This window comes from Lissotriton vulgaris, chromosome 5, assembly GCF_964263255.1.
Source record: "Lissotriton vulgaris chromosome 5, aLisVul1.2, whole genome shotgun sequence".
Classification (NCBI taxonomy): Eukaryota; Metazoa; Chordata; class Amphibia; order Caudata; family Salamandridae; genus Lissotriton; species Lissotriton vulgaris.
In genome coordinates this window covers 1,678,687,708-1,678,713,223 of record NC_141693.1, presented here as the reverse complement: position 1 = coordinate 1,678,713,223, position 25,516 = coordinate 1,678,687,708, and the positions used below count along the sequence as shown (strand labels likewise).

At 46.5% G+C, this 25,516-nt stretch overlaps 1 protein-coding gene across 2 annotated transcripts in view; it reads left to right on the top strand.

Annotated features, from left to right (window-relative positions):
* MAP3K3 (mitogen-activated protein kinase kinase kinase 3) overlaps window positions 1–25,516 on the top strand; it is a 1,347,292-nt gene that overhangs the window by 569,331 nt on the left and 752,445 nt on the right. The window contains exon 6 of one of the 2 annotated variants that reach the window (XM_086923814.1): window positions 7,506–7,623. In XM_086923814.1, the coding sequence (XP_086779940.1) occupies window positions 7,506–7,623 (118 nt within the window). The remainder of the gene's footprint in view (window positions 1–7,505; window positions 7,624–25,516) is intronic. The other variant, XM_086923815.1, reaches the window with a different exon arrangement.

Sequence of the window (25,516 nt, the reverse complement as noted above, 5' to 3'; positions counted from 1 at the left end):
GGTCGCCCCCTCAGTCTTTGAACAGCAGCACAGCGCCTACACCTCCTCGTTACCGGGACAATTCTGTGCAATTAATGTTCGAGAGTATTTTGAGAATGTTTCAAGAAAGATTCATATCAACTAACTGCCTTCTTAGGACACTAATATTTGCGTTATGAAGGGTTAAGAAGTGGTGTTAGGGTCAGAGCTGCCGACTTTGGAACTGGGGCCAGGGTCGAGTCTCCGCGTCAGCTTCACAGCCTGTGATTTTGGGCAACTCACTTAATCTCACTGTGCCTAAAAAATACTGTGACCTTGTGTAATGTGGCTGCTGCTCGTGTGAGGTGCCCCGATACCTTTGCGCTGGGTTGAGTTCGATTATAAACCTACAAACAAGGCACGCTGCCATGAATGTCCCAGGTTTTGCAGAGCCCATTGACCTCACTGCTGATACTTGTCATCCCATACGCCCCCAGCCGTAGTTGGGACACCACCCTAATACCCCTTGGTATCAGGGCACCTTCTATCTTTCCTAGAACCTCTGACCCGCTAGGCCTGGGTCCGACCTCTTGCCTGTGTCAGTCACCCAGATGTCCACAAGACCTGTTTGCGGGCACCTAGTGCTTGTCAGGGTCAGCCTTATGCCAATGAGTCCGTTAACCGGACTCATTTGCCTGTCCCAGTCACCGACACCCACAATGCTTGTGTGCGGGTCCTTTCTGCCCTCTCTGGTGACTATGCTAGCTCTTTCTGCCTCACCGTGTGACCCTGGTCCCTACACACTTCCACAAGGCCTGTATCCAGGCACCTTTGCTTGTCCATCCCATTCACCAACGCCCACAATGCTTGTATGCCGGATCTTTTTGCCTCGCATGGTGACCCTGCGAGCAGGGACATCTTAAGGGTTTTGGGGGCTTGGACCGAATGTATTTGGAGGCCCCTGTGTGGAGTTTAATCCAATTTCAGCTCTTCCATGCCCTCTTTGGCAAAGCTACAAACATAGCAGGGGGCATTCAAAATTGCTCCATCTAATATTTGGGGGCAGTTACTTGTTTTTCAATATTTTAACACAGCAGCAGCTCACTAATATCACTGCAAATAATCTTTGACACCCTGCCATTTCTTATATGTGAGGTCCTGTTTTGATCTAAAGGAAACATTTTTATGGATATTGCATGCAACATAAACGCAACATTTTTCTGAAAAATGTCAGAAATAGACTCACTTACATTAGACATTAGATAAAGGTGAAACAGTATTTAAAACAAGCTGTTTAAGAATGTGCATGGTCATCAGGGCAAGACTCTGCAGAACAAAGCTGGCTCTATCAGGGGACCCCTGGATGACTGGGGCCCTGGGCCAGAGCCCACTTCGCCCATGCATTAAAACGTCTCTGCCTGCGAGGCCTCTATGCCTCACCCGGTGACCCTGGGCGTTCACACCTCCACAAGGCCTGTATCAGTCTTCCGTACACATGTCATGTATTCGGCCCCTTCAGCCGGTCCCAGCCCTCGCCGTCCACGAGGTCTGTATGCGGTCACCACGTCCACTACCCTTGTTGTACCACTCCTTTCTGCGTTTCTAGTGACCCTTCACCCCACTACAGGGCCTGTATTGCCCCTTTCTGCCCACTTCCATGTCTTCAGGGTTGAGTTGGTCTTTTGGACAGTCTGGCGATGGGGTAAGGGCGGCTCTGACAGGTCAGTTGAAGGGCTGTTTTGGGGCTATTTTTAGGTCTGATACAGGCTTCATCTAGGGGTGGGTGTATGTTTTACTCACATAGAGTATGTAATTATCACTGGAAATGCACATTTTAATGCATGCTACACGAGGATGCTGTCTACAGGACAAATAGTGACTTTCACCATGCTCTTCATTGTGAGATAACCATTTTCAACATCTGTTTGCTAGCATAAATTATCTTGTGTACCTTTCCCTCATGAAAGTCCATGAGACTTTTTTGCTAGAACCAGCAATCCTGAGCAAAAGCTATGCAGTAATATAAGCATGATGAAAACAGGAAATGATGTGAGTTACAAGTAGCCCAGGAGAATGTATCTATACAAGATTACAATCCTATAATAAAAATTCAGCATGGTCTAGTTTCATATCCTCTCAATATTTAGATCTGTTGCTGACAAAATTTAATATGTGGTGGAGAAAGATCAGTGTCAATCCAATAAATAATAAATAAATATCCAGTGCTTGTTTACCTCGATGACGCCCCTTTGGGTTTTGCTTCCACAACGCTATGCTTTGATTTAATAGAACGGGTCTAATTTATTGGCTTTCATGGAACTCGACGAAGGACTTAGTCTTCTCAATCAATCAATCAATCATAGACATTTGTAGAGCGCTCTACTTACCCGGAGGGTCTCAAGGCGCTAGGGGGGGCGGGGGGGGGGGGGGGTCAGCCAGGTCTTGAGCTTCTTCCTGAAGGCGAAGTGGTCTTGGGTCAGGCGCAGGTCGGTCGGTCGGGAGTTCCAGGTCTTTGCGGCCAGGTAGGAGAAGGACCTTCCTCCTGTCGTCGCTCTTCGGATGCGGGGGACGGCGGCGAGGGCGTGACTGGCTGATCGGAGGTGACGTTTGGGAGCGTAGAAGTTGATGCGGTTGTTGAGGTAGCTCGGGCCTTGATCGTGCAGGGCTTTGTGTGCGTGGGTGAGGAGACGGAAGGTGATTCTCTTGTTGACCGGGAGCCAGTGCAGGTCTCTCAGGTGGCCGGAGATGTGGCTGTGTCGTGGGACGTCGAGGATGAGTCTGGCTGAGTCGTTCTGGATCCGTTGGAGTCTCTTCTGGAGCTTGGCGGTGGTTCCGGCGTAGAGGGCCTTGCCGTAGTCCAGTCGGCTGGTGACGAGGGCCTGGGTGACCGTCTTCCTGGTCTCGGTGGGGATCCACCGGGAGATCTTACGTAGCATGCGCAGGATGTTGAAGCATGACGAGGAGACGGCGTTGACTTGTTTGGTCATGGAGAGGGAGGAGTCCAGGATGAAGCCCAGGTTGCGTGCGTGCTCTGTCGGTTTGGGTGCGGTGTCCAGGGCGGGGGGCCACCGGGAGTCGTCCCAGGCGGAGGGCGAGGTTCCCAGGATGAGGACTTCCGTCTTGTCCGAGTTCAGCTTCAGGCGGCTGGTCGACATCCACTCGGCTACCTCTTTCATCCATTCGTGAAGGTTGGCTCTGGCGGCGGCGGGGTCATTGGTCAGGGAGAGGATCAGCTGGGTGTCGTCGGCGTAGGAGATGATGTTCAGGTTGTGTTGGCGTGCGATGGCCGCGAGGGGGCTCATGTAGACGTTGAAGAGGGTTGGGCTCAGCGAGGATCCTTGGGGTACGCCGCAGATGACTTTGGTGGCCTCTGACTTGTACGGTGGTAGGCGGACTCTCTGTGTCCTTCCGTCGAGGAAGGAGATGATCCATTCCAGTGCCTTCTCCTGGATTCCGACGATGTTGAGGCGCTGCGCTAGGGTGCGGTGGCATGCGGTGTCGAAGGCCGCGGAGAGGTCTAGGAGGATGATGGCCGCTGTTTCTCCGTTGTCCATCAGGGCTCGAATGTCATCGGTGGCAGCGATGAGGGCGGTCTCGGTGCTGTGGTTGGCCCGGAAGCCAGACTGTGAGGGGTCGAGGGATCCATTCGTCTCGAGGAAGGCGGCTAGCTGCTTGTTGACGGTCTTCTCGATGACTTTGGCCGGAAACGGGAGCAGCGAGATGGGGCGGTAGTTCTTGAGTTCGGTGGGGTCCGCTGTTGGTTTCTTGAGTAGAGCGCTGAGTTCGGCGTGCTTCCTGCTCTCAGGGAAGGTGGCGGTGGTGAAGGAGGTGTTGATGATGTTCCGCAGGTGGGGTGCGATGACAGCGTCAGCCTTGTTGAAGATGTGGTGAGGGCAGGGGTCGGTCGGAGATCCGGAGTGGATGGAGTTCATCATGCGGACGGTGTCTTCGGTGCTGATCGGGGTCCAGGCACGGAGGGTGGTGGTGGGGGGCGTTGGTTCGGTCGTGACGGTCGTGGCGTTCGTCGGTTGGGTGCTGAAGCTGTTGTGTATGTCCGCGATCTTGTTGTGGAAGTAGGAGGCGAGGGAGTTGCAGAGTTCTTGTGAACACTTTTTCAAAGAGTGTTTCATAAATACTAACAAATTCAGTAGCAGTTTTAGAACAAGCATTTGTAATGCAATAGGTCTCACATTACCGAATGTTTGAGCTATTGGACTTGCATTATTATTAGCAATGCCAATAGCTCAAACTTTAATGATGCAAGACCTATTGCACTGCAAATGCTTGTTGTTAAATGTCATTAATCCTAGACTTTACCGCACATTAAATTACATTTAATTTTAGATAAATTATAAAATGTTACATTATCAAACTAACTCATAATGCTAATGCTAACCTTACTGTCATAATCTATTTAAATAAATAACTTATTTTATTTGTTAGCTGTAACCCTGTAATTAAATTAAAATAACTCAAATTCAACTAAATTAAGTTAAATGTATTCACTTCATGTTTACACAACCCTAAATTAAACAAAAGTAGAGAAAATTATGAAGCTTTTTTATGTTATATTATAATCATTTAACTTCAAATAGCTCAATTAATGTAGAGAGAGGCAGACTATTCCAGTGTCTAGCTCACATGATCAAAAAGGTGCAGCCATCCACAGTAGCAGCGCATGTTCTAGGGATTTCTAGATGAGGATGATTGGCAGATTTACAAGTATGAGCCTGGAGATGCAGGGTGAATTTGTTTTAACTAGAAACCTGATATTATGATATAAATTGCTCTGCAAACAGTTGAAATTGCCTTACAGATAACCATTGATTGACTATGGAGCCACTGCAGAGATATTAACAGGAATGTAATGTGGGATCTTCTAGCTGTATTAGTAACCACATTGGTGGGCATGTCCTCAATGAGCCGAAGTGGTTGAAGTAGATCTAAAAGGGTTCATATGTAGATTGTGCATTGAACTAGGGTGTTTATAATCATCATGTGCAGGCTTGGCTTAATTAATGGCAGGATCTTTTTCCGGATCCTATGCTGTAGAAAATAGATCTGGGCCACTCCGGTGTTCAATAGGACCCCAAGGTGACGGACGACTTTGGCAGGGGCAGGTAGAGGACTCTTAATTTCAGACCACAATATTTTCTTCCCAGTTAACTGATTTGTAGAACCAGAGGAGTTTGCATCCTGGCAGGAATCAGTCGCAGAAAATTGAAAGGATTCAATAGTGAATTGCAGATAGTGGACCAAAGAGAAGCAGTTGACCTTGTCCAGCCTGCTCTTCTGACAAAGCGAGAAGGCCAAAGAAAAGATGAGTATCATCTGCAGAGAAGTAAAACCTAGCCAACAGTAGATAAGGGAAAGAAACCACTGATCGGAGGTAATGGTTAAAAAGAGAAGGGGACAAGGTGAATCCCTGCAGGAGTATGTAGGTGAGTGATTTTATATCTGATGAGGAATCTCTAAAAGGTTTCCAGTAATTTCCTCCAGCCTCTTTTGTAGTTCCAAGATGGGGCTTAAATTTGGTATTACTTTTGTCCAAATAGATCTATTTTAACCCCCGCACTTGGGACCAATTTAGACATTTACCTTTTAAAACTGCCTTTTTCTTGGCTATCACATTTACCAGGAGGGTACGACAGCTTCAAGTGTTAGCCGATTACTTTACCAGTATTGTGTAAAGATGAGGTTACAGACATATTTCCTATTTGCCTAAAGTTGTGACTGAGTTCCATCAATCTAAGATAATTTAACTTTTTTCTTTTTATTCTCCTCAAATGTTCAAGATTTAAGAAAGGTTGGACAGGCTGGACCCGAGAAGATCCCTTAGCTGTTTTCCCTTTAGGGCAATAGATTTGAGAGTAGTCATGTTTTTTTTAAGGGTATTAAGTTGCAAAGCAGGGCAAGCTGCTAGAAAAACAGACTGTTCCAAGATTGAATATTAGGAACTAGTAGGTTAAGATCTACCAGTGGGATTTAAGGCTTGTTCAGCTAGGCTACCGGTGGAGTTCCTACATCGGCCCTATTGACAGGTGTTCTGAGTAAAGCAATTTATTGAGGTCTTACATGGTCTTATTTCTTATTCCTTTTCAAAATATTGTTGGGATGCTCACACGAGCGATAATTCTCAATTTGGTATGGATTTGTACTTTGCGTAGACCACCTCATTGTGATAACTGCTTTAGTATACTATATGTGATAGTATCTTTCTTCTGGATATTTCTCTTGCCAAGTGGTTTATATTCTCACACCTCCACTCTCTTAGGGCCCAATTCCAATGTTGGATGGACCGGAGTCCGTCCGTCATCGGAGTTGGAACTTGAACTGAATGACCTCCTGTCGTCGGTTCCAGTCCAGGAAGTAGGATTTGACTGCCAATGGGAGCATGAATTCCGAACGGAATGCATGCTCTCATGGTGTAGTTCATCCCTGCACCCGGTGGCAGGTACCTCAAGGTGCCTACCACCGGGTGCAGGGATCAACAGCAGGACACCATATGTGCCCCCTAGGCTGCCATTCGGTGGCCTTGCATCCATGAGGGCACCCAAAGACAGATTCCCAATGCCTTTCTGTGTCAGAAAGGCCAGCACAGAAAGGCAGTGGGAAGCTGCCATCTCTTTCTTGCCGAGAGATTACTGCAGGCTTTCCGAATGGCGGAAGAGCTCTTGAAGAGCGTCGAATGCCATTTGGAAAACCGATTCAGATTCCCTTCCGACCTACCCCATTGAAATGGGTCGGTCGGAAAGGAATCCAAATCGGACAATTCCAAAGCGGTTGGAATGGCTCCGACTGACTGTCTGAGCCGTTCCCAAACGCATCGGAATCGTGCGATAAATGTGTTAGAGAGTTGTTTGTGCATTTGCTTTTTATTCACCATTTTTTTGTTTATAGATAATTCTGTGCTTAGCCTCTGTTGAGTGTAAAGATTTGTCTTAGCAGAACTGACTTCACTGACAATTGTGTAGTAGAGTAGCACCACCTGGCAACAATGATTTGTATTGCTTGAGGAACAATCTGAATCCATCTTGGCGTCTCAGGCTATTTTGCATAAGGAATCTGCAGTAAAATGGGTTCCATCAGAAAGAACGTTTCGGAAGGTAACTATTTTATACATAACTTGTTACGACAAGTGTCCAGGGGGCATGACCGGTACTGTTATTGTCAAGGTAAAGTCATTAAAGCAAGACATATAAGGCAGACATTTTTAACAGCTATTTGTTGTAGAGCAGTCAGCAGTGTGGTGGGGGGTCTAGGTGAGATTTGTTTTTAGGGAATTTGTAATTGGTGTCTGAAATGTTGTTGCACACATCTACGGGCGGAAAGAGTTTAGATAATTGAGATAGTTTGTTAGGTTTGTAGAATGGATTTTCCCCAGTTGACTGTTAATAGGTATTGAATTAAACACATGCACACTTCATTATGAAACTTCCTATTGAACCCCCCAGTTAACAATAGTATGGTCAGTTTAAAGTTGTGGCTTGTGTGAAATTCTCTAAGTCCTCATCTCAATTTGAGAAATCCATTGTTTTCCCATCCAGCAGACCTCTTCCAGTTCTTGCCTGACTAAACAAGTGAGGATCAAAACCTCTAATTCTGTTGGTGACATCAGTACAGCTTACCAGCCGTCAGAGTCTAGAAGCCGACACCTCTCAGTCAGTGAGTATTTCAGCACCTGTCATGTAATTTACTTGTTTATTAGAACAGTTTTTCAACAATGTTTATTTCTGACATGTTCATAGACCTCCAGCTTTTCATTACTGTGAGTCCGACATTTTATAAATAAAACAAGCTATTTTATTTTCAAGCAGAGTGCACTCTAGTGATAGACACTGCTATTGCTCCCGCTCTGCTAATGAACTGTTTTGCTCATCTCTTGGGGATCTCTATTGAAGTCATAAGCATTTAAATAGTTATGCCCATATACAGGAATCTTGGAGCACGTCCTCATAGAGTAACGTCTTAAGTGTAGAAGTTCACCTTTTTTCAGGAAGTCCTGCAGAACGAATAGTCTACAGTGGTGAAATTGTTCAGATTGTACTTAGAAAAGGGTCGAAGTATCCACATGAAGGTATAATTTTTGGAAAATGTTTTACTAAACAGCTGAAATCTCTTTCACTAAAAAAAAAAAAAAAATAACTGCTTTTTGATCTTGTGACCGGACCGCGACCGCAGCAAACGAGTGAGCAGGAGCAGAGCAGGAAGAGCTGTGAGCCGCGCCGAGGGAGGGAGCTTGATTTCTGTCCAGGGAAGACATGGCTTGGCAGTTCGGACTGGACTGTTCCCATGAGGCACAGGGTCAAGACTGATTTGCATATGGCCATGTCTAAACTTGGGTGGCGTGGTGAAGAAAATAACAATGGATTAAACCCAGATCTGTGACTGAGGGTGAATGTTTTGCCAATGTGCAACATTCCGTCCATCACCTTGTGTGTTTTGCTGTTCACCCTATGTGGGAAGAGTATGCCCAGACGTGGGTCCTGTGCTCACTACACCACTAGAGTCAAGTTATCCTAGCTGATGACGGCTTATAGCCAGAAACTGGTCCTAGCATGCTTGATTCCGGTCCAGGGAATACCTGGCTTGGCAGTTCGGGATGGACTGTTCCCATGAGGCACCGGGTCAAGACTGATTTGCATATGGCCATGTCTGAACTGGGGTGGCGTGGTGAGCAATATAACGATGGATTAAACCCATATCTGTGACTGGGGGTGAATTTTTTGCCAATGCGCAACATTCCGTCCATCACCTTGTGTGTTTTGCTGTTCACCCTATGTGGGAAGGGTATGCCCAGATGTGGGTCCCGTGCTCACTACGCCACTGGAGTCAAGCTATCCTGGCTGATGACGGCTGATAGCCATAAATCGGTCCTGGATGCTTGATTCCGGTCCAGGGAAAACATGGCTTGGCAGTTCGGACTGGGCTGTTCCCATGAGGCACAGGGTCAAGACTGATTTGCATATGGCCATGTCTGAACTGGGGTGGCGGGGTGAGCAAAATAACGATGGATTAAACCCAGATCTGTGACTGGGGTGAATCTTTTGCCAATGTGCAACATTCCGTCTATCACCTTGTATGTTTCTAGTAAGGAAAGTCCAACAAAGACTACCAAAAAAGCGCAAAGACGAATGCTGCATCCTCAATGGCTCTCATGCAAACTCAATCACCGACAAGAGTATCTGACCACTGACAAGTCAGAACCAGGCCAGTCAGAGTCCACAAACTCGACGATAAAAAAAGTCTCATTAAGAGATTTCTTCAGGAATTCAGCACCAGCGACAGCCTCAAGGTGAAAATCCAGTCCTTCTATAAACTTCAAGCCCCCCTTTTCACGAACATAGAAGCTGCACCCCATCAAATCCTGGTTCAGCCCACGATTCATGCAGCAGCTGGAGAGCTTGGGAACTCGTCACCAACAAGCCCACCAGCAACAACAGAGTCTTTTCTAGCCAACGCTTTAGATGCTTCAGATGACAGACGTTCACATCATGCTCCTGACCCACAGACTGCTCAAGCTGAACGGGCTTCTCTCGAAGTTATCATCTCCCAAGATGCACCTCTGCCAATTTTACAGCCTGCCCGAACTCGTCAGTTCTCCCCAATTGCACTAAAATTCCCAAACTTAACATTACCGGACAATCAAATCAGGAGCACTAGAGTCCTGTCACCACAGGTTATGACCTATCCACGTGCCCACTTCGGCAATCTCAACCAGTCATACACAGAAAGCTTTCAAAACAATGCTGACCAAGGAGATCAAATGGTCAATCAAGAGTGGCCCAACAAGAACGTAATCCTCACTTCTTTAGATCTATCATTCTTCACCAATGAACCAAACAAGTCTACCGTGCATGGAAAGCCCCCATCAATCGACCTTAATTACCTATTGTCTCAATTACTGCTAACCCAATTACTGCCAACCCTTCAAAACACGGCCGCAGCACTGACCTACCATTCTGATAAGATGGACCTGCAGGTGCACCTTTTAAACACACTAGCGGTATTGATCAAAAACTGGTGGCGCTCAATTCACTCATTATAAAAGCCCAATTCCAAGCCCAATTGGTGGAATCAGTGTTCTGCTGCTCTCCCATAATTGACTCTTTATCTTCGTTACCTCAATTTCTCTCCTCAGTATTAATAGATATCAAGAGGCGACCGGACCCAGGGCTCTATGATTCCCTGCTCCTGGCCACAAGTTCGTTCCAGGACTCTACTCCCACTGAAGCACAACCTCAACTCCTCACCCCGTGGAGCTACAATGCAATGTAATTCACACAGAATCAACTAACCCTCATAAACCACACCATCTGTCAAAACTTGAAAAAAAAAGACAGCGGAAGAGTCTGAATAAACAAATAATGGAAACTAAATGCTCCAGAGTTAGTTACCTCCCAAAGACCAACTCAGAAAATCTAGGGGTAGAGCAAGCCATGCCAGCTACGACAGGAGCAAATCCGAGTCAGCAGCCAGTGGCGCTGAAACCGGTTACCCAGAAAGAACTCGCGTCAGAACAGTCAATTGGTAGGGGCAGTGCAATAACTACGGCCCCCCTGCAGCTACTTATTCAAGCAAAACCCGGTTTTAATCAATCCCCAACAGAGGCGCCAGCACCCAACACTAAGCAACAAGGACCCGTACACCATCTGATGCCACTATCCACAGTGGAGGACTACATCCAGGGTCCACAGTGCACAGCCAAAGAGAGAGCTCACTTGAAATCCTCAAATATATCAAATCGTCACCAGTTGGTGGCCACAAGAAACATCCCCCCCGTTTTACTTCCTATCACCCAATACCGAGAACCGTCCCTAACAACTGCCTGCCACAGTTACAACAATTCTGCCAACTGAAGAAAACCCAAAACAAACAAAGCCGCAACGACCAATGAGGTTTTCACGCATGCAATCAACAGCTCAGACACTAAACTACTGCTAACCCCAGAATACGTCTCAAGAGGTCTTCATGATATCCTCAATCGAGGGAACATCCTCAGGCTCTTTAAATCATTGCCGGACCTAATTACCCTTCAATCGAAAGACATAGTTACGATTGAATTCTTACCAACCACAGGATTCAATAAGAGTGAAGCAATCCAACTCACTTTAGCATCTCCAGCAATTCGAGAATTGGTTCAGTCGAAAACCGAACAATTTAAAAAATGGGCTTAGAAAAATTACAACGCCAAGTGTCCCTCGCTATCCATCAATATTAGTAAACAACCAGGCTCATTCCCTTAGTACAATCTCAGCCCCTTTTTCAGTTCTAAAGTCAGCAAGAAGTCATTTGCCAACAGTAACTCCAGAGCGCATAATCAACCAGCAAATCCCTGAGAGGGTAGATTGGTCATGGTTGCCAGGGGCTCTATCAAGAACACGGAACGATTGAAAAATCACTCTCCAAGGCTTAACAATATGCTCCTGGAACATTAACGGATTTGGGCTGAAAAATCAATTTGCCGCCACCCTCGGTTTCTTAAAGGAACATGATATCATCCTCTTACAGGAAACCTGGGCAGTAGAAACCATCCCCATAGAAGGCTACCTGGAATTTACAACATTCGCCTCAAGACAGTCGAAGTTCGGTAGGCCGAGTGGCGGCCTTTCCATTTATGTATAAACTAAATTATCCCAACGCATTACACAGATACAATTTGAGGAAAACTGGCTCCCTGGCATAGTGTTAAGAAGTTCACCTATTGATTAGCAGCTGCTTCTTCTTAATGTTTACATCTCCCCATCTACCATCGATAAAAAAAACTAAATGGACAATCCAACCAACATAATCTGCAATCTACTAAGTAAGCACGACAGCATACCAACTATAATATCAGGAGTCTTCAACACCAATCTCCATTGCAACCCTTTAGAGGACATAGGGATAAATTCTCCAATGGTTCCCGCACATTTTGCTCCACAGTCTGCTCCTATTGGAAACAGACCATCGAAACTGGGGGAGTACGCTGTTATACAGTGTAGTAAAGGCAGGGCCCTGCTTGCGCATATTGCTATGTTAGCATAGGCTTATTAGAAGTTTAAACGCCATTTTACCTTTTTGTTGCTTTTGCACAAAACATTGCATGTAACTGTTGTTGTAAGTTAGGCTGCATGAATTTCTTCACAGTGAGAATGGCTTGTTTTCAACATCCCTAGACTTGCATCGTGACCTTAATCTGCACAGTGAGTACAGAAGCCTCCAAGGTTACCATAACAATGTTAGCTGTTATTCGGGCTGATCGGCCCACGCTCTAGACACAACACTGCAGCTAACTGAAATTCTGGCGCCTTTAATATTGCACTACATGACTGCATGTATGGTGTCGAACACTTGGAGAAAATCCGTTTTCAGAGAAAGAGAGAGCTTTTGCAGAACCTGATGTGATCCATCTCTACTGATCTTGGAGGTATGGGGTTCCCCATTCAAGCCTAAGAGACCTTCTATTATTATAAAACCTAGTCCTTAGCAAGGGAGGGTGGTACTCGAGGCACTATAGGACCTGTTTCCACTATCATTATAATATATAATTTCTCCTTTTGTGTTTTATGGAATTGTAACAATGCTGATCGTATTATTTTTAATCAGATGCCTACTTATGTTAGCAAAAAAACTGCATCTTAGAGCACGTCGTTAAAATAAACACTTCAAACTTTTCCTTGTCTCTTTTTACTCCCGTTGTGGACTGGTATGAGAATAAAAACGAAGGAGTGTTCTTGATTCTCACCATTCCTGAGAGTAACCTATGTCGCAAGTTCTGGGTTGTCTAATCATTGGTAGCTTTGCTATAGGACGAAGAGCTAATGAGACACTGATGCTAGTCGGTTAGCGGTTCTAGGTACTGAGGTGAGTTTTTTGGTACACCACAATTCACTGAAGTCCTGGGTCTCTGTGCACAGTTCTGTGTATGAGCAGAATCCTCGCAACATGAGACTCTCGAGTAGTGCTTATAACAGTCCACGACGGCCTCACTACTGTTTCCGGTTGATGTTGGTGACGGATTAACCTACCTATATTTACATAGGTTTATTCAAGCTTGATATTTTAACAAAGGTTCTTACTTTGAATTACAACCCGTTTGTGCTACAATTTGTTTGAATGGTCTTTTCTCTACTGTGTCCTTATGGCTGACGTTGAGATTCCACTACATAGTAGGGGGGCAGTCCGCAATCATTTGCAGTCGTATGGCGTCACCTTGGAAGGCATGGCGGTTGTTTTTGTGGTGAGTGCTGAAGCTGCGTACCTATTTGAGCTCTATTCCTCATGGGTTACCTTTCCTGCAGTTAATGCGGCTTCTTGTACGTTTCACGTTTATACTCCCACAGCCGTGCCTATGTACTACACACCATATAGATCACTAGAGATTCCTATTACAGCCTGGCAGCATCAAGTTTGGTTTGATGGCGCCCTTCCCCACTCGGTAACAGCGGTTCTGTTAGGTCCTTTGGCCAAAACAGGGTCGTGGCCCCGGGAATTGACAATCATACGCCGCGTTATGTATAAGTCACTATAGCTGAGTTACGTGTGCTGTACGCCTCCTTATTTGTAGTGCATCAGGCAGTAGTGTAGGATTCACCGTGTTGAATGGGCGTCTTCATACAGACATTTCCCCTGCATGGACCCGTTCAGACGGTCAAACACACTCCTTTTTGGACTTCACTTTAGGGAGCAGAGCGGTACTTCCCTTGATGTAGAGCTACCGCATCGCATCACAAGCCGAGAGCGATCCTCGACCACAAATCATAACACTATCAGCCACTACCCCATGTTATCAGGAACTCGCCCACACTCACTCCGATTGTCAAATAGAAAATCTAGGTGATGTCAGGCGTGCCACACTTTTGTAATAAATATAGAATGTTAGCAATCCAGTTGTTCATTAGAATTCTGTGGAGAGGCACAGGTCAGGGGCACAGAATTGTGTAATTGAGTGCAGGGAGGAGGGTGCAGAGGCATCAAGTTGGCCACACTGGGCAGGCAGGAGGGGCAGTGGCAGCACAGCGAACCATGGAGGGCAGAGGAAAAGGTAGTAGGGGCAACAAACCAACCATGCAGGATAGGCAAGAGAGGCTGTAGCAATATAACAGACCATTGAGTGCAGGAGGAAGAGGCAGTGGCAGTACACCTATTCATACAGACCAGATTCAGGCAGGAGACTTCTTCTGATGTTTTTAAGCCCAAAAATACAGTATTTTTTCTGTTTTGTGCCTAAAATCCCCTCTTTTTCACTATAAGTCCATGGGGAAAATCAATTCCCCTGGTTTGTTTTTCAAAATCACCCTCCAAACCAAGTTCAAAATGTTGGCAAATGTGGTCCATTGGATCACAGAGGGCAGGAGGAATGGGATAATGACATGGACTTGGATAGCAGATCGCAGGAGGGAGATGGGCAGGGGCACCAAACTGACCTTTCTGGGCAGGTGTCCGGGGTTGCAGCAGCACATTACACCACACAGGGCAAGCAGGACAACGGACCATGGAAAGCAATAGGGCCATGCGCATGGACAACAGAAAGCAGAGGGGGAAGAGGCAAGGGCAGCAAGCTTACTATACCAGACAGACAGTAGGGACAGTTGCAGAGTTACAGCATTACAGACCATGGAGGAAAGGGCAGGGGCATGGCAATGGACAGACAAGGTAGGAGGGAGTTGACAGGGGACTGCGCATGGAAAACAGACATCAGGGGGCAGGGCAGGAGCAGCAAACTCCCATGGATGGTAGACAGGATGGGCACTGTATGCACAACATAACATGGAGGGCAATAGTGAGACTATAGTGGCATACACACATGCAATGGGGTAAGGTGGGAGGGGGTTGTGGCAGTACAGAAGATCATGGTGGGCAAGAGGGAGGTGGCAGCAGTATGCACAAAGCAGTATGCACAAAGGACCATGGAGGACAGAGGGGAGGTGTAGAGGCTGGAACTGGAGAGGGCAGGGGAAGGGGCTTCACACCAGAACACACAGGGCAAGCAGAAGAAGCAGTTGCAGCACACCAGAGGAGGACAGAAGAGAATGGCAGCAAAATGGACCATGGAGGACAGGAGGGAGGGGATAGGGGCTTGGAACTCGGACAGGCAGGGTGGAAGTGGTAGGGACATGCCACAGCCATTTGATAATGCTAGGCAGGTGGCAAATCCATGGAACATAGTGGGCAAAAAGGAGGGAGCAATGGTATGCACACAAACATCAGAGAGCGAGGGAAGGAGTGTACGGCCAGCAAGCTAAGCACGAGGGCAATGGTGGGGCGTAGATTTGGACAACTGAGGGCAGGAAGTATGGGCAAGAATATCAAGCTAAACTAAGGACAGTTGCAACACATTGGACCAGGCAGGGCAGGAAGGAGGGTGCCTGGATTTGGACAACAGAGGGTAGGGGCCCTTGCCACTCAAAAACCCAAACCCACCCTAAACCTTAAAATTACCCATGCCACCCAAAAAATTAAAATAGATTTTGGCCATTCATCCTGGGCAGAAGATGAAGCTACAGTAATTCTATCCAATTATTCAAAAAACAAAGCACCAATACTTCTGAATCTTCTTTCTATTGAGTTCAGTGGATAAATGCCTATTTGGGGGTTTGATGTTACATCTACATGGGTGGAGTCGTAACATGCCCAATCAAAAGGCAAGGTTTGGGTTAGTCATCGAGTCATTCGAGTCTGTAGTTTTGCGAAGTCCTGAACTCGTAAAGTGAGTAATTGTCTTGAAAAACCTTTATAGGGGGCCATATATATATATACTTCTAAATATGTTCTCACTGATGTCATTAATGAAAGAAGAGGGATGTACATATTTACATTTTTTTTTAAATGTTGGCAAATCCGCGATTCGCAATTCATTGCGATCAAGTGATCGGCATCAATAACCTTAGAGTACTTGTGGTCCTGTCTTTTTTCAGACCCGCAAAAGTACCATGGTAATAAAAAAACAAAAATCTTGTTCAATTACATTTACAAATACAATTATATATTTTAATTAAGTAGATATTTGATTTGTACCTTTTAAAATTTATAGAAAGTATTTTTTTTTAAATCAACCAGCAAAATAAATTTTAGTATTCTTAGTACTAAAAATAAACTTGTGAAATTAACTTAAAAAACTTAACATTACAGGGACATAATACTTTGAAAATAGATTTTGAAAAACGTTGGAAATTCAATGAAAACACCAAGAAGTTCTGAAACTTTATAGTTAGGAATGCAAAAACCACAATTGATGGACAGAATGCAGAACAATGTCATACATTCACCCCAGTACATAGATCTGGGCCTCAATCCATCGTTTTTTTGCACTCCACACCACCCCAGTTCAGACATGGTCATAAGCAAATCATCCTTGACCCTGTGCATCACAGTCCAGCCCGAACTGCCAAGCCATGTCTTTCCTGGACCGGAATCAAGCATCCTAGGACCGGTTTCTGGCTATCAGCCGTCTTCTGCCAGGATAGCTTGACTCCAGTGGTGTGGAGAGCATGGGACTCACGTCTGAGCATACCCATCCCACTCGGGGTGACAAATGCAAAAACCACAATTGATGGACAGAATGCAGAACAATGTCATACATTCACCCCAGTACATAGATCTGGGCCTAAATCCATCGTTATTTTGCACTCCACACCACCCCAGTTCAGACATGGCCATATGCAAATCAGCCTTGACCCTGTGCCTCACAGTCCAGCCCGAACTGCCAAGCCATGTCTTTCCTGGACTGGAATCAAGCATCCTAGGACCGGTTTCTGGCTATCAGCCGTCTTCAGCCAGGATAGCTTGACTCCAGTGGTGTGGAGAGCATGGGACTCACGTCTGAGCATACCCATCCCACTCGGGGTGACAAATGCAACAAGCATTTGCAATGCAATAGGTCTCGCATTAGGAAAGTTTGAGCTATTGGTATTGTAAATGACAATTTTTGTATGTATGTGTTGGTTTTGAAAATAGCGAAATTAATAGCTTTGTCATTTACAATGCCAATAGCTATAACTTTCGCACATGTCACACCTATAGCATTTGTAATGCAATATGTGTTGTATTTACGTGACTTAGATGTATTGCTATTACAAATAACAATGGCTTTTAATTTGTTTTAATAATGAATACTTAAATAACAGTTATTGTAATTTATAATGGCAATAGCTTAAACTTTTGTAAATAACTTTTGTGAAGATTATGTTCAGTGTATTTTATTGTGACGAAAATCCAAGAACAGAAGTGAAATATTAACTAACATCTTTTTGTGACATTTGTAATAAAGCTTGAAACATTGAGAGAACATATTTGAACCAGTTGTTGAATGGTTGCACAGATTGATGCTGTGGTGGCGCTGAGTGATGCTGTTGTGGCGCTGAGTGATGTTGTGTTGGCGCCGAGTGATGCTGTGGCGTTCAGTGATGCTGTGGTAGCGCATAGTGATGTTGTGGTGCCCCTGAGTGATGCTGTGGTGGTGCTGAGTGATGCTGTGGTGATGCAATAGAGTGAGGGTGATAGATAGATAGATAGATAGATAGAGGGAGGGCTATGAGATAGATAGAGTGAGGGCGATAGATAGATAGAGTGAGGGCGATAGATAGAGTGAGGGCGATAGATAGAGTGAGGGCGATAGAGAGAGTGAGGGCGATAGAGAGAGTGAGGGCGATAGAGAGAGTGAGGGCGATAGAGAGAGTGAGGGCGATAGAGAGAGTGAGGGCGATAGATAGATAGACAGATAGATAGATGGTTGTGTGTGTGGTTGTGTGTGTGTGTTGTGTGTGTTATTCTGCTATGCTATTTTTTGTTATGTTATGTTTAGTTATGCTATGTTTTGTTATGTTATGTTTTGTTGTGTTTGGTATGCTATGCTATGCTATGCTATGTTTTGTTTTGCTATGCTATGTTTTTTTTTGCTATGCTGTGGTTTGTTAAGCTATGCTATGTTATGCTATGTTTTGTTTTGCTATGCTATTTTTTTATGTTATGTTATGCTTTGTTTTTTTATGTTATGCTAGGTTTTGTTTTGTTATGCTATGCTTTGTTGTGTTTTGTTATGCTATGTTTTGTTGTGTTTTGTTATGCTATACTATGTTTTGTTTTGCTATGCTATGTTTTGCTATCCTGGTGTGTGGTTGTGTGTGTGGGGTTGTGTGTGTGTGGTTGTGTGTGTGGGGTTGTGTGTGTAGGGTGGGGTTGTGTGTGTGTGGGTGTGTGTGTGTGTGTGTTTGTGTGGGGTGTGTGGGTGGGGGTGTGTGGGTGGGTGTGTGGGTGTGTGTGTGTGTGTGTGGATGTTTGTGTGGGTGTGTGGTGGTGTGCGTGTGTGGTTGTGTGTGTGTGTGGTTGTGTGTATGTGCGGTTGTGGGTGCTGTTGTGGGTGTCTGTGGATGTGTGGTTGGGTGTGGTTGTGCGTGTGTGGTTGTGGTTGTGTGTGTGTGTGTGTGTGGTTTTGTGTGTGTGTATGGTTTGTGTGTGTGGTTTGTGTGTGTGGTTGTGCGTGTGTGTGGTTGTGCGTGTGTGTTTGGTTGTGTTTGTGTGAGAAAGAGAATGTGCATGGGTGCATGCTTGTGTGTGTGAGAGAGAGAGAGAGAGAGAGATAGCGTGCATGTGTGTGTGAGGGGGAGAGAAAGAGAGCAGAGCCTGCATGTGTGAGTATGCGTGTGTGTGTGTGTGAGTGCGAGAGAGCGTACATGTGTGCCTATGTGTGTGTGAGAAAGATAGTGCGTGCATGTGTGTGTGAGGGGGAGAGGGAGAGAGAGTATGCATGTGTGAGTGCATGCGTGTGTGAGAGGGAGAGAGCTTGTGTGCGTGAAAAAGAGAGAGTTGTACGGAGAGCGGGTATATCCTATCAATGAGAGGAAAGGCGCCCCGCGGCACCGGTTCTCATGCAATATTTTTGTGTTTTAGGTATTTCAAATGCTGTGTTTTTCGGACCTCTGTAATATACACACGAGGGACAAGCGGGAGCATGGAGTAGAGCAGGAAAAGGTGTGAGGGAACGCACACACACCACCCTAGCCTTTCACAAACGCACCCACTGCTGACTCCGCAGCTGCAGGAGAATCATTAACAGGCACCAGCCCTGAGCAGCTGGAATGAATGATGCACCACCACTGCTTGAGACTTGATAGGGAGCAAAGGCCTGCCTGCTGTCAAGCCATGGCCCTATTGAAAGCAGTGAGCACCAATGAATGCTTTACCGTGCATAGCAGAAGGCAAAAGTGCTTCGGCACTGCGCACTGCCACCACTAGGCCACCAGTGCTTGAGGCCAGAAAGGGAGCAAAGGGGTCCTTGTATCATACCACAGTGAAGCTAAAAGCACCAGTGAAGGTCTTACTGTAACTACCCCCACCACGCCACAAGTGCTAGAGGCCTGGCAGGGAGCAAGGGGTCCTTGTATCATAATAAGAGCACCCATGAATGGCTTACCGTGCCTAGCAGGAATAAATGGTACTTCGGCACTACACACCAAAGAAAGAGAGAATGCATGTGTGCGTAAGTGCCTGTGTGTGTGCGCGAGAGAGGAGGGAAGAGAGAAAGAGCGTGTGCGTGGGCGTGTGTATATTAAAAGGTGTTAAAGCGGGCAGTTTCCCTTGGGCTTGTGATTTTGCTTTGGATTGCTTATGGGAGAGGACTCTCACGCCCGCCTTCCCCCCACACTTTGCCTTTCTGCTGACACTTGTGACAAAAAACATTGCTGGACCAGTCTGTGTGAAAATAGCGAAAGATCAGAAGCACGCATAACCATTCACTGAAGGGAACTGCTTGATTACCCACAAACTGCCTGCAGCTTGGTTATAAGGATGGGACAGAAACTTTCTGTGACAGCATCTACAACGCTACGAAGCATCTGCAATGTGAAAATGTCTGGCTCATAGTTGCAAGTGCCACTTAGGTCACTGGTGAATTTTAGGTCTCCATACCCAATCACACGTGCGCTCTGCCACTCAAGCTTGCACTGATCCATCCATCCATCAACTGACTCATTCCTGCATTCATCCACTTACGAACCCACAAAAACACCCTCATATTCTCAAGAAAAATATGCAGGATAAATTAAAATAATAAAAGCAGAAAAAGATCAATGTAGCATATAATTTTGGCAGGCAAGTGCGTACAATAAAAATAGGTACAAAAATATACATAGCATGTCTGGCTGTCTTGGAATAGTATTGTGCTTAGTCTATTGTTTCTATTCTGATCCAAGGTGGCTGACCTCTTGCTTCTGAACATGAATGGAAAATAATGATGCAGCAAGGAAAATATGATTCCCATATGGCAGTCTGATTTCGAAGCAGTGGGCTTATGGGATGCGATGCACTGTAGATTAAATGAATGGCAAGTGAGTCGGTCATTGGTTTTAACACAGTGCAATAATAATCCATCCTCAAAGGTATGTTGGCTTTGCCAATAAATAATTCAGGCCTACTGCTGTTTTCATACCATTTCAGGCACGGGCTCACAGCTGTTATACATTTGCTTTTGTAATTTGCGCACTTGTAATTTTCTCCTCATGTATCTTTACTGTTCCTATTGTGAAGCGCTCTGACGCCCTCGGGTAAAGTCCGCGCTATATAAAAACTATATAAAAACACTAAAGTTAGTCACATGAAATAATAAAAACTCACCGCCGCAGCCCGGCTTGAACAGGAAGCCAGGCAACCTGTGTTGGGACAGGGGCGGGGCCGCAAAACGACAGGAAGCAGACGGGAGCCTACCCCGCGCTCCTGTGCTGAAGCACTCTTGTGCCCGTCAGCCGGAAGATTTGCGTGTCAGCTAGCGGGGCTCGCGTGCTCGTGGAGAGCCCCGCCTGCTGCTGAGAATCACCCGCTGCCTGCAGAGGGAGAGAGGGACACACGAAAAGAACCCGGTGAGTGGGGTGTGAGGGGGGGGGATGTGTGCGCGCGCGCGTATGTGCGAGTGTGTCTGTGTGTGTGTGTGTGTTTGTGCGCGTGTGTGTGTATTTCTGTGTGTGCGCGTGTGCCTGTGTGCCTGTGTGTGCGCGTGTGTGTGTGTGTGTATGTATGCATGCGTGCGTGTGTAAAAAGAGCCCGATGACTGGTGGGGGGATGGAAAGTGAAAGTAACCAGCAGGCTTGCAGTGGAGACAGGCGATGGGTGTGCGCGCGTGTGTTTCAGTCTGTGTGGTGTGGGGGCTGGCTGTGTGCGCACGGGAATATGGGCACGGCGCCGGGCGCGCTCACGAGGAGGAATCTGAGACAATGAGGCGCGTGGGCGATCGCTGTCTCACATTCCCCGGAACACGCCAACAAAAGGTCCTTCGCTACGCTCGACCTAAAAACCACAATTGATGGACAGAATGCAGAACAATGTCATACATTCACCCCAGTATATAGATCTGGGCCTAAATCCATCGTTTTTTTGCACTCCACACCACCCCAGTTCAGACATGGCCATATGCAAATCAGCCTTGACTCTGTGCCTCACAGTCCAGCCCGAACTGCCAAGCCATGTCTTTCCTGGACCGGAATCAAGCATCCTAGGACCGGTTTCTGGCTATCAGCCGTCTTCAGCCAGGATAGCTTGACTCCAGTGGTGTGGAGAGCATGGGACTCACATCTGAGCATACCCATCCCACTCGGGGTGACAAATGCAAAAACCACAATTGATGGACAGAATGCAGAACAATGTCATACATTCACCCCAGTACATAGATCTGGGCCTAAATCCATCATTTTTTTGCACTCCACACCACCCCAGTTCAGACATGGCCATATGCAAATCAGCCTTGACCCTGTGCCTCACTGTCCAGCCCGAACTGCCAAGCCATGTCTTTCCTGGACCGGAATCAAGCATCCTAGGACCGGTTTCTGGCTATCAGCCGTCTTCAGCCTGGATAGCTTGACTCCGGTGGTGTGGAGAGCATGAGACTCACGTCTGAGCATACCCATCCCACTCGGGGTGACAAATGCAAAAACCACAATTGATGGACAGAATGCAGAGCAATGTCATACATTCACCCCAGTATATAGATCTGGGCCTGAATCCATCGTTTTTTTGCACTCCACACCACCCCAGTTCAGACATGGCCATATGCAAATCAGCCTTGACTCTGTGCCTCACAGTCCAGCCCGAACTGCCAAGCCATGTCTTTCCTGGACCGGAATCAAGCATCCTAGGACCGGTTTCTGGCTATCAGCCGTCTTCAGCCAGGATAGCTTGACTCCAGTGGTGTGGAGAGCATGGGACTCACGTCTGAGCATACCCATCCCACTCGGGCTGACAAATGCAAAAACCACAATTGATGGACCGAATGCGGAACAATGTCATACATTCACCCCAGTACATAGATCTGGGCCTAAATCCATCGTTTTTTGCACTCCACACCACCCCAGTTCAGACATGGCCATATGCAAATCAGCCTTGACCCTGTGCCTCACAGTCCAGCCCGAACTGCCAAGCCATGTCTTTCCTGGACCGGAATCAAGCATCCTAGGACCGGTTTCTGGCTATCAGCCGTCTTCAGCCAGGATAGCTTGACTCCAGTGGTGTGGAGAGCATAGGACTAACGTTTGAGCATACCCATCCCACTCGAGGTGACAAATGCAAAAACCACAATTGATGGGCATTTCCATTTCCATTTTTTTGCATTTGTATCGCGCATAATTCACCCGAAGGTCTCTGAGCGCTAGCAGGCAGAAAGGAACCTCCTGTCCATTAGCCCTAGAGGAGCAGGAAGAGCTCACCTGGCTAAAAAATCCAGGTTTTTAGCTGTTTTCGGAACTTCGCATGATCAGGCTCTAGCCTGATATGTGTGGGGAGAGAGTTCCAGGCTTCTGGGGCGGTTTTGCTGAATGCTCTATCGCCATTTCTGACTGTCCGAACTCAAGGTACAGAGAGAAAGGCCTTGCTGGAAGATCGTAGCGATCTGTCTGGTACGTGGGCTTTAAGCTTGTGTTCAAGATAGGAAGGTCCATGACCATTTACAGCTTTATGGACTAGACAGCATAGTTTAAACTTTATGCGTTTTTGTATGGGTAGCCAGTGCAGGGTCTGAAGGCAGGGGGCTGAGGGAAAGCGAGGGGGCAGATTAAGTACTAGCCTAGCGGCAGTGTTCTGGAGGACCTGCAGTCGTTTTAGAAGTGTTGAGTTGATGGCTGAAAAGAGAGCATTTCCATAGTCCAACCTATTAACAATAAGTCCCTGAATTAAGGGCATACGAGCTGAGAGTGGGATCCACTTGAAGATCTTCCTTAAGCTGCACATCAGACCGTAACTGGTACCCACGGTTTTTCTGATGTGCTCAGACATGGTTAGCTTATTGTCGATGATCACTCCAAGATTCCTGACAGAGGGCTTGGGGGTAGAGCAGGGATCGAGGGTATCCGGCCACCAATCGGGCGACCATATTTGTCCTCTTTACCGAACAACATGACCTCAGTCTTTCCTGCGTTCATCATGAGGTAGTTTCTGGTCATTTATTCATATACGTCGACCATACAGTTTTTGAACCTCTTTTTAACGTCGTCAGGGTTCTGATTGATGGTTATAAGGATTTGGGTATCGTCGGCGTAAGATATGGTTCCAAAACCGTGTGCTCTGATGATCTTCGCAAGCGGGGAAACATATAAATTAAAAAGGGTCGGGCTCAGTATGGATCCCTGTGGAACACCCTTGTCATTGTCATAGTAGATGGAAGAGTGCAAGCCTATCTGGGCCCTAGATCTCCAGTTGCCGAGATAGCTTGTCAGCCATCTCAGGGCTGCACCCTCGACACCGACCTCTGCAAGGCGCTCTAACAGAACGCAATGCGAGATGGTGTCGAAGGCCGCAGAAAGGTCCAACAGGATTAATATGGCCGATTGTTTGGAATCCAGGGTCAGTCTAATATTGTCCACGACCTCAAGCAGGGCCGTTTCAGTGCTGTGGGAAACCCTGAAGCCGGACTGGGAAGGGTCGAGGAGTTTGTTAGACTCAATATAGGTAACAAGCTGTTTATTTATTAGGGCCTCCATAATTTTTCCAAATAGTGGGAGAAGGGAGATTGGTCGAGAATTGGCTGGTTGGTCAGGTCGGCTGTTGGCTTTTTTAAAATAGGCCTAATTACTGCTTCCTTCCAGTGGTCAAGGATGTATATGTGACATAGAGATTGATTGAGAATATTGGTTAGGGTAGGGATCAGTGCCAGGGAGATTTTAGATAGAATTTTCAGAGAGGCAGGGTCTCCCGGGACACCAGACTTCCTTTTCAGCAGGGTTTGGTCCACCTCTTTTTCTGAAAAAGGTGAGAACTCTCTTAGCGTGACAATATGATGGTTCGGATTATTGCCACTATTGGTGTCTGGGACCGTGGTCAGATCAGTTGTCGTCATCGGGGGGAAACGTTTATGTATATCGTTGACTTTCTCGTAAAGGTAGGAGGCTACAGATTCTACCCAGTCCTTAGTATCGGGTGGTGACTGCTGGGATCCTGCTGGGTTTGTGAATTCCTTAACAATGTTAAAGAGTTCTCTTTGTGAGTTAGCTGCTGATGCGACCCTGTTGCCTAGGTAGTTTTTTTTTGCCTCAGCTATTTCCTTCATGTACTGCCGATGGGCTGCTTTATAGGTTTCCCTGTCTTGGACGCTCTTTGTGTGACGCCATTTCCTGCCTGCCACCCTGGTGGAGTATTTTATTTGCTTTAGGTTTGGTGTAAACCACGGTGAATTGCTTTTGGGGGACTTGGATGCTCGTGCAGGGGCGATGTCATCTAGAGCAAGAGTGATTGCCGATTTAAGTTTCATGGCAGCTAGGCTAGGATTTGTACTTGTGGAAATGGTAGGAGGAGAAAAGTGGGCGGCAAAGGCGTCCAGGGTGATCTTATTCCATGGCCTGCTCTTTTTCAAGTTGGTCGGGCGAGTTTCCAGGGCAGGTGTGCCATTGATGGTGAATTTAATGATAAAGTGGTCCGACCAAAAGACTGGGTCGGTCTGTGTAATCGCAATCTTTGGGGAGTTGGTACAGACAAAGTCAAGAGTATGGCCATCTATGTGGGTCGGACCCGTTGGAAGTGGGCGTAACTGAAGAGCATCCAGGTTGGTAAGTATGTCTATGGTATGGGGGTCAGTGGCTTGCTCGAGATGGTAATTAACATCTCCTAGCAAGAGAAAGTTTCCTGAGGCAAGAGCATAGGGCGCTATTGCTTCCACTAATTTCTCTGGGAAATGTGCCTTGACCCCGGGGGGGGCCTGTAGATAAGGGCTATCTTCCATGCTTCTTTATTGCCCACAGTCATGGTGGCAATAAGCATCTCGCCCCAACATTCGAGGTAGGAGTCGTTTATGTGAATTTTTATAAATGTCTTATGGATTATAGCCGTTCCACCCCCCTTCTTTTTTCCAGGGCGGTCAAGCCTATGTTTTGTATAGGCAGGGGGCAGAGCTACTGCAATGTCTGGTACGGATGTCTCCTGGAGACAGGTTTCTGTTACGAACAGCGCGTCCGGTTTAACTGAGTCCAGGAGCGCCCAGATTTGTAGCGAATGCTTAGCTATTGATCTTGCATAGCAGTATAGACAGACTAGGTTAGGCTGGTGCTTAGAGGCGAGGTCGGTGTGGCGGTATTTTAATTATTTGGTAGATGTTGATTTTGGTTGA